Here is a 16,632-nt window from a genome sequence, read left to right on the forward strand (position 1 = left end):
TTAGGTTTAATTCGATACAAAAGCCATAATTTGATAGGAGACGAGTGTCAGGACAAGACTATAAAAATGTTGTTTTTCTCATTTGAAAGTTCTTTTCCATATGATTGTTTTCCAAATGATGATGATCTATTAAAAATTTAAATATAGTGTCTTATGTAAAGTATGTATTCGTATTTTTTTTTATTTTTTGCCACAAATTATAAGTATAACCGTAGTTTAATAGTATTTTTACATCAAAACATAAATACAAACAAATAAAAACAATGGTTTTTGTTCAGATTTGAATACTTTGCTAGTTTTATAGAAAAAGATTGAATAAATATGTTTATACAAAGTAATGAAGTCTGTTATAATTATATAAATATTTTAAGCGATAACACATCTAGTATATCAGATGATACTGGATAAAAGATTTTTGAGATCTCTTGATTTGTCTAAATTAATTACTTGGCTAGAAATTGTATACGGGCTGCTAATATTAAATTCAGAATATTAACTCTGGCATACTGTTATATATATAGTTGAGACAAATAATAGGACTTATCGTGATTTATTTTAATCTACCTGAATAATTAATTTCATATAAAGTAAAACTAAAAAATACTAAATGAAAAAAAAAACCGACAAAATTTATCTATAATTGTGTTATTTAATTTGTAAATACTTTTGAATCTAATTATTTTTTCCAAACTCTTCTGTTTGGGTTAGTTTATCAAGAGATTATCACACCTGTGGCTTACATATAGTCTGTGGGTGAAGAATTTTTTATTTAGTAAAAATGTCTGGGTTGGTCGATAATATGGTCTTTGGTGAACTTCTGTCTTGAAGGAGCTCTAGGTATATCAACTCTTGTTGCGCAACGGAAGTAAAAAAATTTATACATCTTAATTCAATTATTTATAATGAATATTGATAAACAAGAATGTCTCAAAAATAGCACATGTATAGTTGTCTAATTTCATACAATATTTCAGGTAACAATTACTTTTCTTTCGAACCATAGGTTTCGTAATCTATTAAAAAAAAAGAGTTCATTTTTGCAAAATTTATAATAAATATGGATGAACACAGTACGTGTTTCACTTTTTTAACTATTTTTGTGCTTGTGCTGATCTCTGAAACGGCTGAAACGATTTTGACGGAACTTTTACTATCAGATAGTGTACCTAATAATTTTAGAAGTTTTATTTATGTCAATGATGATCAGAGCTGATAATAGATATAAATCTAATCTCTTTAACTTAGAGTTTTTACTTAAACCCCAAAATACAATTGTTATACGTTAGATTTATACATGTGTATATTAGACTACAGGCCCGTGTTGAAAAAAATTACGGGTCATTTGAATCATCGACCTATCTAGAACCGTTGCCGTCCCTTGTAAGCTGTCCAATGGAGTGCAGGTGAGAATTCAAAAGTACAGGAAGAGTGGGTACCTTTTGGTTACATATTTTTGTACGGAATTTTCACCATCGATAGATCCACGAAAAATTATACGAAAACGCATGGCGCCATAAAAAAATGGTGCGCCACAAAGTTTGATATTTTTTTATATTTTCCGACAATTTCCAGAGTAAATTTGGTCATTTTATTTTGTACGGCATCAGTTTCATATCATTCCGCAATCTAATCCATTATTCCGTAACGCCGTATAAAAATCATACGACAAGTGGAAACAAACGAATGTTGCAACCTACTCTCTTTCCGAACTATACATGTTGTATTGTAACATTTCTGATACCTCCTCATACGCTAGGTTTTAAAATCATCATTTATTAAAAAGATGATAAAGATTGAAAAGACTGACGCCAAGTCCCTGATGAAAAAGCTTTATACAGTAGAAATACATTTATTCGGGTACTTGTAAGCCTTATTTAATGTATATAGTACTTGCTGCAACAAGAATTTCTTCTAAGCAACGTAGTATTTCTTATTATATCATATTATACATATTATTGGTTCAGGTGGCTATATCGGGTCTCGGCGGGGGATGCGACATATGGTATTTTATAGGGGAATAAAAATACATCTCCCTTGTCTGTCTGTGCTCATCAAACGTGTTATTCTTTGTGTAGTTTATAGCGCCGTGAATAATTTCCTTAAATTTTTTATGTAAACAAAGAATTTAAATTTAGATACGATTGTTGGAACGAAATAAAAACATGAAGGCAATATTATATAGAATTACCAGTTCACAATAAGGATCCGCTTATTGATTAAGATATTATATTACATGAGCCGTGATAGCAGCATGGTCGGCGGCGTTTTCATATTATTTATAGGAATAAAAAATAATAAATATTAAACAAACCAGACCTCGTTAAGAAAGAAAATTGAACTTTGATAGATTTTTATATTTGTAAGTCTCACGTACTAACGATAGGTATTAATATAAATAAAATATACATTACTCTTTAAATTAGGATGGATGAAATTTCTTTGACTAATTAACAACATGTAAATGATCCTAACGATGTCCTAAGTTTCCTAATTATATTCTAAGTAAATAAAGGAAAGTGCGTCCCATTTAAGACTTCACTAATTGAACGAAAAAACAAAAAAAAATAGTATTTTTTTATTTTATCGTTATATACTCGGTTAGTTTACAAAATTTTTTATTTGATTAACATGGAGTGGTAGCTCTAAAAATTTAATGTAATTTCCCCATAAACTATTTTTTATACATAAAATTGTTATAGAGAAATATTTGATGCATGCAGAACGCGAAGTATTTAAAGGCGGATTCTTTTTAGAAGCAATATGTAGTTTATAAACCTTTCATGAAGAAACGTTGGTAAAGAAATATGCAATGATGACATACTATCGTGCCTTTAAAAGCGTTCGTCAATGTTCCGTATTAAAAATATGCATGGTTATGTATACATAAACAAAATTATTACAGGTGTATGATAAATTACTAGTGGTATGAATGAGTCGTTGAAGAGATATTAGTTTATGATAATATAAATATAAATAGTTAATGCGAGTCTTTTATTACCATCAAACAATGCGATTGAGTAAGGGAGTAAGCTATAATCTTTGAGCAGATTGGTAATTGCAGACTCATATGCATCAACACGCTTGCATGTTTCTGCACCAATGCTTTAATAGATGGGTCTTCGATGGTCACAAAGTAAATTACGTGAAGAGATTTGTCTTTGGTAGATACTGATGCTAATATCTTTTGGACTGAAATTGACAAAACATAATTGTTATTCTACTTAATCCATGAAGTATTTATTACTAAAAAAATAAATTTATATTATGTTCTATTTTCATCACGGATATAAAAATTGGTGTGGATGGAAATATAATGTGGACAAAATAAGTTAAAAAGTGAACTTTTATCCAGAATGGACGTTGGTTAAACAGATTACGAACATGGAAGGCGAAATGGACTTAAATCACTTCAGTTCCCTGAAAGTTACTTACAGTGTTGTAGAGCCAATTTATATTAGTTACCACATGAACTAAAGGATAAATATGAAACTTTTATACATTGGAACATAGAAGGTTTTCTTTTAATTCAATTATAACTTCATAGATTATACAGATTATAAAATATTATTATAGAAAAGCATCTGAAGTTTAAATAGACTGGTGAGAATGTCTCAAATTTTATATACGTACTTAGCACGTAATTTGAAGGAATCATAGACATTCAAATAACAATAGTATAATTTAAGTTGACGATTTAAAGGGATGTTAATATAATTCGTGCAAATAGTAATGTCGTTGACGCCTTATCAAGTTAAGAAAGGCGTTTACCTCGCGACTACGGCTACACAGAACAGAGAAAATTGTAAATTTTATTAAAATTTCCTCTTATTAAGTAGTACTTTCGATAAAAAAAATTGAATTGGCTTTATAGAGGTGTCATTACAAATTATTTGCCAATAATGATCAGATTGTAAAGTGAAAAAAAAATACTTTCTGGGATACAGGTGATTTAATTCTGAATTAATTTTGATTCCGAAAACATTATTACGTAATGGAAATAAAGATCACGTTTTCACAGACTAAAATAAATATCACAATTGATTTTGAAACAGACATTACTTTGTTAAAGGCATCCCTAAGGTGCAGGAATGGCCCGATTCTTCATATCCCGTCCGGCCGTCGTCTGGACTGCACGTCTGTCGCGTCCCGGTTGTGACGAGAACAAGTGTCGATTGATGTAAGTATATCTTAATACTTTAAATTTATAGTTAGTAGCTCTATATAAATTCAAATTTGAGGTTTTTTGTTTGTAATTATAAATTTTATTTTCATTTATTTTATAACTGTAAAAAAATATTTTGGTACTGAAAACTTACGACAAAAATTTAATGCGCGCGATGCGATTGCGAATTTGCGATGACAGTTTAATTTTTAATACTAAAGTTTTAGTTTACTAAGCTTGCATTTTGAATATTAATAAAAAGTAGTCACTAATATCAGCGGATTAGTGCACGAAGTAGTGTCAAAAACTTTTAATCGCCTAGTAACATTGACAACTGTAATTTTTAAGATTTCCTTTTTATACAGTGTCTGGAATTAATATAATTAATAATGTATTGTATCTAGAATGGATAGTAAATTTTGTCATTAAAATGGGACAGTATTTAGCTCACAAAGTTATCGTTCGTGTATAAAGTTAAAGAATGTAAAACTTTAAATACTCGGTGTTATTCTTATGGTTAGAAAGCGTTCTAGACACAAATTTAAATTTATTATATGACAAGATAATTTGGAATTATTATATAAATTTGTATTCATGAATTGAGTGAATAAAGTGAATAAATGCAATGAATCTGCATCACACCACAGGCTTTTTAATAATTTCCGACGAAGACAATGATTATTCAGACAAATAAGGTTCTTAATTCGTTTCTTTATTTTCATGCGACAGAAATTTTTATTTTGGGGCTAATTATAAGGATATTATTTTATTTCTTAAAATCATTCCTCTTAAATTAACGACAGAGAGAAGGACTTCTTAGTTTCGTTTGTGGATCTTCTGGTTAATTCTTATCGATAACACTAACTTGTTCAAAAGTGTTCTTTTCTTTTTATGTCATTGACCTTCTCATTAATTTGGGGCTGAACGGTGTATGCAGGTGTATAAAATTATAATTTAATATATATACGTAAATTCATAGGGAGACAATTGAAGAGGCTGTTTTTTTTAAGTTGGAAATATCTATATAAAGACTCTTTAAGCTGTTTATAACTCATAATATGTTTTCTATAAATGTATCAGCCAACACAGAAAAATAAGTGGGTGTAAAATTCAATATTACTGGCTGGAAGTACACTCTAAAGATTTTTTTTTCATAAATAATACTTTGTTATAGAACTCCAACGCAATATAATAACTCTTAGGAAACATTTGTCTCTGTTCTTATATTTGAATTCAAAGCTACTTTAGAATAATAAATGAAACTTGGAATCGCCACAAAAGAGGCTCAAGGTGAACACAAAAAAGTATTTTGTCATGCACCTTTGAGAAGGGCTTTTAGAGCCTATTGTCTTAACAGACACGTTCAAAGAATTGTCTCTTGGTTCGCCTTTCAAAGATAATGGCCATTATACTTAAAGTAACTTAAAGTACATATAAAAATTAATTGGATTACTATTTAAAAGTAAAATAATATTAATATTATAATAAATATGCTGACTAGGATTTAGTAATCATTACAGCATTACTGTGGTTAAATTTCAATTGACTTTTTATTTCTATATTATTATATTAATATGTTAAAACGTTTAATAAGTTTTAAAGTATATTTCGTAGAGCCCAGGGCTTAAATTCGAATGTTAACGACGTTTTGATACGAGCTTTTATTCCACGTCAGTGGGGATCGGATTGATGTTGGATTGGGAATTTCAAAATTTTGGTAATCCCTCCAAATTGCTGAGTGACGTCACGGAACGATGTTTTAATGTTTGAACAGAATTGCTGATATACATGTTACAAAAATTTTACATAAAATAATTACGAGACAATTGGTTTTATGTAAATGATATTTTGATAAGACGTATTCCACTCTGTGGGTGTGGTATTATTATTTAAGTAAAACTTTCAATATTTATTTAAAAATTTTCATTGCGTAACAAAAATATTTAATTGCAAAGGTATTTTATAAATTAACAATAATGGGTTGAATCTTTTCTTTATCAAGCTCATTTATCTTATATCATTATATTGAAAGTGGCGAACTGTATATTTGTTTAATATACGCCCATATTTCGTTCCCCGTAAACACATTTCACTGACCAAGCAGTCGTCTAGAAACTGATTCGACGGATTTAACCAAAAACGAACCAAACTTTTGATGCCATTGTTTATTATCAGATGTTGTGTGGTTGAATGCATAGAGTTTTATTGCTATTTCGTGATAAAATATACGGAAGGGATTTTAATAAACTCTGTAGTAACGAAACCAATGTCTGAATAAACACACTATTTGAGACGATTAATTTGATTAAGTGTTAAGTAGTTGTTCCATTTAAGATACAACTATTCAGAATTACTCCGAATCAATCAGATTTAGATCGATATGTCTTCTATAATTAGTTTTTTTTTAATATGTTTTAATTGTTCTGCGAATGTAAAAGAAATTTTAAGGTTTTTGGCTAAAGATAATTAACATCAAGTCAAACGGCGTCAGTGAATATAATGACTTCAGAAAGAAAGTCCAAACAGGTTTGCTGACTAAAAGACAAAAGATATAATATAATATTATATATATATATATATATATATATATATATATATATATATATATATATATATATATAAATTGTACTTACATATTAAACAAACATAATTTCATATATATTTTTTATAAATGTAAAAGGCTATAGGTTATTATAAACCTCATTTTGAAATTCTATCTTGAAATTTGGACACATTCCAAAGAATATTTAAAAGGTAAACGGAAATGTGGTTTAGAAAACAGGTTTTATGGACATTTTAAAAATATTTTCTGTATACGTACTGACATAGTTAGTAGCCAAAGCTAAAAAGGTTGTATAACATATTTATAGTCGGTTGAAGTACCTTTGATAGATAACAGCCTAGATGTGATTTCAAAGTCTAAGCTTCCTTTGTGGATTTCTATTAAACTCCATGCAATTTTTCTTTGAAAAATAACACACCATTTTCCATAGAACTCCTTACAAAACTTCTCTTTAATAATATAAAAAGAAAATATATACGCTAATTTTATAACAAGTAAGTAATATTTGATTTAAATCATTACTTCGGATTATATACTTTATAGAAGATTTATTTATCTTAATAGGTTTCCAGACAACCCTTCTCAGAAGAACATATTGGTGTAGAGTAACTACGTGCTTGATTTTACAGGGAAATAGATACACTCTAAGTTATGAAATTGTAAAAATTAACTATAACTTTTTATAACTTATATAAAAATATAGAGTTCAGAAATTCTTAAAATGAGTTTGACTTATATAGTACACTTGAAAATGAATAGGGCGTAGTGAAAATACCACTTAAAATCTGATTTCTATACATCATAATTAGTAAACAAAATTCAATATGAGTTCTAATTTGACATTACCTTGGTGTTATTTTTTTTCATAGTTGTTCAGTTTTGCAATCGTTTTATATAAAAATCTGTCTTAATAATATTTTTTGGTTACCCTTAAAGTAACGGACGCGGTCGGCTTTGTAGAAAATATCCTTTTTGAATGAACATAATCCTTATATTTTGGTTATTTGATACAAATTGGGTTCCGCGGGTCATGTAATTGCTTGTTTGACTTAAAGAGGAAAGTTAAATGTAATAAAACTATACTCAGCGTTCGTTCGAAAAGTTTTTACTTTGTAAGGATTCTTTTGAAGCATATGAAATGCTTTTGTTGGTAAAATTTATATACAAAGTTTCTCTTACTGAGATTCGCTAATAATAATTATGATCGTTTTGTGTACGATAAGGTCACTTCCTCTGTGATAAGTTTCTTTTTAAAAGGTTCAGGGATCAATAAACTTTTTAGAGTTGTCAAAGGTTGAACGTTGAGTTTAATGACTGATAAATAGTAAACAAACATTTATCAATAAAAAGTTGGATACATCGAAATAAAATAACCCAGGGATTAAACGCTAACTGCCTATACATTTGTAGATGTGGTTGTGTGTGTATGTATTTGGTTAGGAATAATTTTTCTGCAACGCTAGAGATTTTTGGATACTATTTAATAAGAGTTAATGTGTATTAGGTAGCAAGTTATATTTTAATTAATTATATAACAACATAAATAGTCAATATCTCCAAAAACAAAAGCGCGATGTCCATTGAATTATTCTGTACCATGTAAATTATGACTTCTTAACAAGAACGTTTTTACGAAAAGGGTGAAATAAAAAATGAGTTCTCTTATTCAAATATAAATTCATATAGTTTTTGAATTTTTTTCCAAACAAATTTAATCCCGACTTGTTTTAATAATATGACGTTTAAATCTGTTAGTGTAGTACATTGCCCTAATATCAATTTAACAGATTGTGTCAATGGACAACCTTTAACCGAAGATAAGAAATACTCCAGCGTTAACGCTTTACGTTTATAAATAGTAAAGATATGTATTTCATTTATTTGATATTTAGAATTTTTTTTTTGTCTAAAGAACGTTTTTCATATTTACCAATTAAATTACTAAACACAATTTGACGTTTCAGCAATTCCTGAAATATAGTTAGTGACTTGATTGATGAACTCTGTTTGTTATACAAATAAAAAACTGAAAGTTAGTTAAGCTTTTTGCCCTGAAACACTCTGTACTAAATGTAATCGAAATTGTTTTATGGGTTTCTACAATATTTCCGGTTTGACTTATGTCTTTTTTAGGTCAACGGTTTAAACGCACCACAAAACCTCGTTGATAATCGCAATGAATAATAGCGTATTGAAATTTTTCAAAACTATAATCAGAGTTGTTTCCTATACTTTTCATTTGTAATAAATGGTCACTCTATAAGTCGGAGTGAATGTGCGATAACACTTTAGAGAGCCCTTTTATAGCCCCTTTTTAGCCTGTTGCTTGATTTAGTACCTTTAGTGAATTACAAGTATCTTATTACTCAATATAGAAGCTACAATAAACCTTGTTGAAATTCACTTTATTTGCTTATAAGAAAATATTGAGGTGATATTCTTTTCTCATTCTTAAGCTCATTTAAAGTACAGTTTGTTATGAAAAATAGGTACTCTTTTACCTACTATCTTAGCTATGTAGAGATGAATAAAATTATAAAGTTTTGTGTGGAAACTCCAAGTTAAAAGCTGTTTCACGAAACTGGATAAATATCACTGAAACGTTTGTCAAAGGAAACGTTATTATATTTTCAAGAATGAGACCTTGTTTTTCTATAGAAGGAAAGTGAAGCTCACGTAATTGGAATGAAAACGTCCGTTCATAGCTAGTGTTGACTTTTTGGCACTTTTTCTATTTTTTTCTTATATAATTTCCCATTTTCAATTCGTTTAAACGAACATTAATTTAACTAATTCTTGTCAGCAGTTCCGAGAGGATTAATCCATTAAACGAATATTATAAAAATATAATATAATCACCTTTTCATTGTTTTATATGAGGCTAACCGTGTTACTATATGTTTTAAAAGCTCACACTCAGTTTAAGATCAAAAAGATTCTTGTCAAAGCATAAACTACTTGCTTAACCGAGGTAAAATTAAAAAGAAAACAGTTTTAACATGCATTCCTTCTTCATTTTTTAAATGTATAACATATTTTTTTAATATCTTTAATAGAAAATCTTTTATCTGAGGGCAAACTATCAGGTCACCAACTTTTTGTCACGGTTTTATTAAGTAATATACATACAATAAATCATTAATTCGATAGCAGACGAATATTTAATAGACCATTGTTAAAGGGTTGAGATTATTACAATGATCAACTACAATGACGACAAAATATGTATCTTCCTTGACATATTGTTATTCTTATTCCATCAAAGAAGATTTTTTTTATATCGCTTGTTTGTACTTATCTGAAACGTTGGAAGTACTCTGGTAGGAGATTAGGTTTAATCTCTTATTACTTATTATTACGATATACGATATTCTTACAGACGACTATAAGCAATTTCTAATAAACTGTATAAATAATACTGAGGAAAACCTACCTAGTTTTACACCTAATAAACCCGAATACATAAAAAAGCAATATAGCAAGGGATTAAGTCGATACAACCCTCATACATACGAATATCCCCTGTTATTTAAATGGAGACGCCACAATACGTCTATCTGACTTACAAATTTCTGTGTTCCTCCTTACAGCAACGTTTAGATTGACGTATCCATCTAAAAGGAATTGGTTAAAATCATGTGCTACACACTTTATATCAGAAAACAATATCTATCAACGTTAAAATGTTTTTTTAGAAATGAAAAAATAAAATAAAAATAAAAACAGAAATGAAATAAAAAACGTCTTATCTATATATATAAATATCGTTTATGTATAATAATAAGGTTAATTTGTTAGATTAGATTCAGAATTATTTCGTTTTTGAAGCAGTAATTATTATATAAAATAAGTCAAGAAAGTACCTACTTTGCGAACTATATTGAAGCACGCCATATTTCCCTTGTGAATACACACAGGCCTTCTGGAATGCTGTGGTCATTTATTACCTATTTATACACAATGTTGTCTTGAAGCGACACACAAGTTACCATCCCACATGGAACAGTCCTAAACAAACATTGTACTTATTATGGAATCTTATTATCAAGAGATGAATCTTAAAGTCGATACTTTGTAAATTAATTTTACTTATGCATACTATGGGTATACGGTTAAGCTTGCGATATGGGGACTTGAATAATAGATTTCACTATTAATACATAAACTATGATTATCCCGACTGTGATTTTTAATACTGATGTCAACAATTATATACTCCGAAATACTAACCGGATAATGTTGAACAAATATATATATGAATATATGTTAAAGTATCCCTAAGTATATATTGAGCTCTATTTTATAAAAGAAATATTTTTGGAAATGACTTTCAACCACTTTCAAAGCTGACGTTTAACTTTATTTAAATTACATTGTTTCTGTTAAATAATTTGTTTATTTCTATATGTATCTATTTATTTATTCAATTATTACTATTAAATATACTTCGAAAATTTTAATGTGTATGGCGTCTGCCTCTTTAGCTCAGTGGCAGAGCACTGGTCTCGTAAACCAGGGGTCGTGAGTTCAAACCTCACAGGAGGCAAATCACTCAGACAACAATAACCTTTTATTGTTTTGATAAAAAATATTTTTTTACCGTATACCTATTTCGCTAATCATATTTATATCTTTTGTTTTAGATTCACGTGTAAAAAAAAAAACAATGTTTCGCCATTGGTTGTTTTTCGCAAGCGCGGTGTACTTGGCCTGCTACTGCAGCGGGAATTATTGTAGGGACAACAATCTCTGTTGTCCTGGCCGGGACAGTGCTTGCGTCGTGCAAAAAGCTCACCAGAACGCGATTATTGATGATCCCCTCGACAAGCCGTGTTACTGTGACCATGCTTGCATGAAACTTGGCGACTGCTGTCCTGACTTCAGGGAAACTTGCGGAGGTAGTACAGAATGTTACTTTATACTTATACTTTTATGTTATGTTCAAGTTTCTTAAATATTGCACTTTATGGTTCTCTATGCTTTATTATAATGATTTCGTTGTTTTTTCTTCTCATTAATGGCAGTTCTTTTCTTAAAATATTAAATAAAATAAGTCGTAGGGGACTGCAAGTTAATTTCCATTTTTTCCACATGAATTCCCAGAAACGTCAGTCAAAAATACTGTCGCCATCTTTTTTTAATTCTCTGCAACGTAAGCTCTAGATTAGGATAGCCCCAGTGGGCCTTATTTTAATGCCATTTGTATATTACATCCAGCTCTGACATGAAAAATTTATATTTCTTATGAAATATTAATATTTTTTACCTGGACGTAATATCTGATATTAAATTTGGCACGTCAGCAACTCGCTTCCATTTTGATATTAGTGAGAACAAAAAATGTTATGACAATGATTGATTTCACTCATTTAGGTTTTTCAAAACCGAACGATAAGTAAATTTTGTTTTTGTAGGCTTATTTTCAAATATTATCTTGTCTATGTTTAAGTGTTTATAAGAATTAAGATAGAGAGAATTTTTTGTAAAAACTAAAGTTACTAAATATTGTAAAAAGTGAATATTTCATGTCCAAACCTGTTTTCACTCTACTGAATAATATTCAATTTAGATAAATCTTTATATCTACAAAGTTAATATTATCGTTAATTCTTATTTAACTTGTCAAAAAACTTTCTTTTTAATAAAAAGACAATCTATATTCACTGTCAAAGTCCCTAAACGATTTTCTAACATTCTTCGCCATTATGTAAATTATAAATAAAACAGTACTAGCTGTATTAATGGAAATTTAAAAATGAAGAGCAAATCTCAGCCCCATTCGTGTATGAAGGACTTGCTTTCGCTCACAATTTTACCGAGCCTAATTTAACACGGGCGCAATACAATTTGTGAATCAATTTTCAAATAGGACCTGTCGGTAGCTATTATGAAATTTTCAGATGTGTAATAATTTTATGAGGTTAATATTAAACATTCAAAGTGTATATTTATTTCGTACCTGCTTGACCTACAGTTTAACGATATTATAAATAATATTTTTGAACTAGCAGAGATTTGTATCTCGCAATTGAATAGGACCAATATCCCAGAGAGTATCAAACCAATGACTGATAGACTGTTAACAGCTAGCAACGTTAACAAAACAACATTACATAGAGAGTGCTTTTCAACATTAAGACATTCTTACAGTATTGGATTGCGTGGTATCTGGTTGGGGAGAGTGGTCAGAATGTGACAATGAGTGTGGTTCGGGCAGCATGATGCGGAGTCGTCGTGTAGTGCAGGCACCGGCTCGCGGTGGAAAACACTGTCCGACATTGGTACAAAGAAGGGCTTGTCAATCCCACCACGGTTGCACTGAAGAGAGTGACATACCATTACGCGGTAAGAATATATTGTGTTTCACCTGTCCTTCTTTACATTCTCATTATTTTGTTATTCCTTGCTGACAAAAATAATAATCAGGTTGACACATTCAGATCGTCTCTAATATAAATGTCTTACTAGGACATCAGAATCGGTTAAGCTGATTGAGAAATACTGTAAGACGAATGGTCTAATATAATAAGTACATTCCCCGCACACAGATTTAGTTTATTGACATAAGATTTTATGGAGCTTTTTTGCTCACAGAGGAATCGGCGATGATTCTACCCGGCTCACTGTCTATAAGTCGTCATTCCGATGAAAGTGTTGACATCAGGAAGAATTTGCGTCTACGCAATCCTGATGACCCAGAATCGAACTCTCATAGGGAGTAAGTTTAGATCTAATCTTTTACTATAATATTGCTCTTAATTAACAATACATTATAAATAGAATGTATTTGTGTAATTGTTTACTTGTTTCGTCTAGTAAGTAAGTAAGTAAGTATATTTGGTAAGTACCATTTTTTAGAAAAGTCTCCTTCTTCTTCATAAATATATTATAAAAAAAATGTGGCGCACCTTATATAAAAGAAGACTCTTTAATTAGAACATATAAGGTATATTTAAAATGGTGTTAGGAGGTTCCTTAGTTATTGCGATTTTTTTTCTTCGAAATTACAATGGATACGGTTGTGACATATCATAGCTTCGTTTTCCAGATTTATTATAAAGCGTAAACTTAATTACGCTGGTGCATTTAAATTCTTTTTGTTACAACCGAAAAGGGGGCATCGAAATCAAGGTTCAAAATAAAATCGGATTTGGCGGACTTTATTTTACCAAATTTTTGTTTAGGTACTGCGTTCAATATGAGGTTACGAAAGTATCCAAGGCCTGCCACACTGACTCCGATTACAAAGCTCTACGAGAGGGTTAGTATTAGGGAACTTATAATAAATTTGGTGGACAGTATTAAAAGACACTCAATGAAAATTATTAAATGGCAAATACTACCTCAGTAATTTTTCCTTAATATAAAAACTAGTAAGGATTAAGTTGATTAACAAATGTAAAGTTTTGTTTTCTTTTATAAATATAGAATTAAATGCTAAAACTGTTAATCCAAAACTATCAATATTTAAAGAATTAATGATTAATTTGGGTATGCGTAAATTAAAAAAAAAAAAAATCTGGTCATAAACAAAAATTTAAAAAAATATTGAATTGAGAACTTACTTGAATTATTTTAATAAGAAATTGTTTTCGCTTCCTTATACATCGTAGGTGCTACCGTATGTGTCATGTGCGAGACGGCAGCTCTAAGACGTGATCTCAAATGGCGTTGCGGCGGCCACGGCGTATCTGGACACGCAACACGTTTTTACGCTCTCGTGGCTCCACACTGCCACGGAAAATGGATCCGCGCATCAAACAATGCGGATAAGAACTCCGGCTGTTGTCTCAAACCGGACTTCATCTTCGTCTAGATCTCATCTCATTAGACTATTTCTTTTTATTTAAGTTATTTGTTTCATTATTAAAAGGGCATGAAAACAGATGGGTACCACATAAAGAGAGATACAGTCCCATTGAGGAACTTAGGTTTTTGATAATTTCAGGACGGTTCTAAGCAGGTTTTGAATTTTTCATAGATAATAAGCGAATATAACATTCAATATAGCCAATGGTATTCCATAGAATAACTGGGTTACGTAAGTGACTAACTATTCTAATGGTTCATAAATAAATATAGGACAAAATGAAAAAAAAAAAGTAGATATCATATACTCATACTTGATATAGACATGTTACTCCAAATAATAAATACAAAATGAAGAAAAAAAAAACATAGTGAATAATTCCAAATAATTAAAAACATTTCCCGTTTAAGTAATTATATCAATGTTAGCGAAAAAAATCTTACAAAATGCAGTCAAGTATAACATCATATTTAAATCTTGATTTGTGTAAAAATTGCTTTTATTAAATTATTTCACAGACAATACAATAATTTCGATCTTATGTTATTTTAAAAACATGTTTCAAAAAATTATCCTACTATGTATTTTCGTTATCGTTTCCAAAATACTTATACCATATTATATTTTTCTTTATAATGATTTATTTAATATTAAGTATATTTAGTTTTATATATATAGTTAGAATATGATGTAAGATTACAATGACTGTAAATAAATTATAAAATTCATAATATTGTTTTATTTAAATCTCAATAATATTAAGTTTTTAAGATGTTCCATGCGATAAAAATAAGATTTCATTTTCAATACCAAAATGGTTGAAGAATTTTTTTTGGATAGAAAAGTACATAAAATGTTTTTGATGCAAAGCTTTGAATATTTTCCTCGACCAACAACGACACATCATTAAAATTTTCGTAATATGAAACTTGCACACATATAAATAATTCTTATTATTTCAATATTTCGTAATGTTTAAGTTTATAATTTTATATAAGTATATTAAATGAAATTATATACTACAGAAAGCAAAGTATAAAAAAACTATTTACACGTTTTTCTACTTCTTTAAAAATCGGATTTGCTGTCGAAAACGCGAGCCTTCTTGTTGTTCTATATGTACACGAGCGTTTTTTAAACTCATTGCTGTCCAGAATTTTCATTAACTGCACGATTAAAGTTTGTGGACGAAAATCGATTTGTTGATATTACGAAATTACTACGATTCCTCAATTTAAGCTTTAAAAAGTTCTTTATTCTACTTATTCACTTATTATAAGAACGACTCTGAAAAATTGTTTTGATTATATTCTGTGCGAAGTTATTCTCGACTTCTAAAATTGTTTAAGGAGACCAATTAATTTATTTATTAGGTTTCGTTTAAAGATTTACCAACTTTTCTTTTTCGATATCAGTTTAGATATAAATGAATATACCGTTATCGATTTTGATATTTTAAGCTGATGTAGATTAATACGTTATAAAAAAAAGAATTGTGTTTTTGAGTGTTGATCGATGGACATATCTCTCATTATAATCGATCAAGCTTAAGTTGAAATAACAGACGAAAAGGTGTTAAAATTGGTCCATTACTTTTCAAATAAAAAGTGAACAACGTCTCAGAGAATAAACAAACACTCATATGATATAATAAATGTTAAATTAATTTGTTTTCGAGATATATATATTTTTTGAAAAATTTATTTGTTATTTCAATTCTTATACGATAATTGAAATGCACTTTATATTTAATCGTTGTATGTTGTTGATAATATTTAAATTTCACAAACATTACAGCAATGCTTTTGCAAATCGATAACCTACAAGGGAAATATTAAAACAAAAACCTTTATATGTTAGGTTATAATTTTTTTAAGCATATAAAAAGCATACGACCTGAATACATTTAAATACAAATAATAGAATATGTGCATAGATATAAAATAAACAAGGAAATGTATGAGCATGTTAATATTGTCTTTACCTAGCTTTGAGTGTACAACACAGTAGCTACAGAATAGTTTGTAATATTGCAGGCTGTTCAGCCAAGAGTTGAATTAAAGCAGAACACATGCATCATACGTCCAAATCAAATAT

At 29.2% G+C, this 16,632-nt stretch overlaps 1 protein-coding gene and 1 non-coding gene across 2 annotated transcripts; both read left to right on the forward strand.

Moving 5' to 3' along the window:
* The first annotated feature begins 4,058 nt into the window (after positions 1-4,058).
* Positions 4,059-14,826, forward strand: LOC116778184 (somatomedin-B and thrombospondin type-1 domain-containing protein-like). The gene is made up of 6 exons (XM_032672122.2): positions 4,059-4,177; positions 11,369-11,623; positions 12,876-13,070; positions 13,320-13,443; positions 13,910-13,986; positions 14,339-14,826. Exons 2-6 carry the CDS (start codon positions 11,392-11,394, stop codon positions 14,539-14,541), a joined length of 831 nt encoding a protein of 276 aa, XP_032528013.1. The 5' UTR covers positions 4,059-4,177; positions 11,369-11,391; the 3' UTR covers positions 14,542-14,826.
* Positions 11,200-11,271, forward strand: Trnat-cgu (transfer RNA threonine (anticodon CGU)). Its single transcript has one exon. It is a non-coding gene; the product is annotated as a tRNA-Thr (tRNA).
* Positions 14,827-16,632: the final 1,806 nt, after the last annotated feature.

The sequence above is a fragment of the Danaus plexippus genome, chromosome Z (assembly GCF_018135715.1).
Source record: "Danaus plexippus chromosome Z, MEX_DaPlex, whole genome shotgun sequence".
In the NCBI taxonomy this organism is placed as follows: Eukaryota; Metazoa; Arthropoda; class Insecta; order Lepidoptera; family Nymphalidae; genus Danaus; species Danaus plexippus.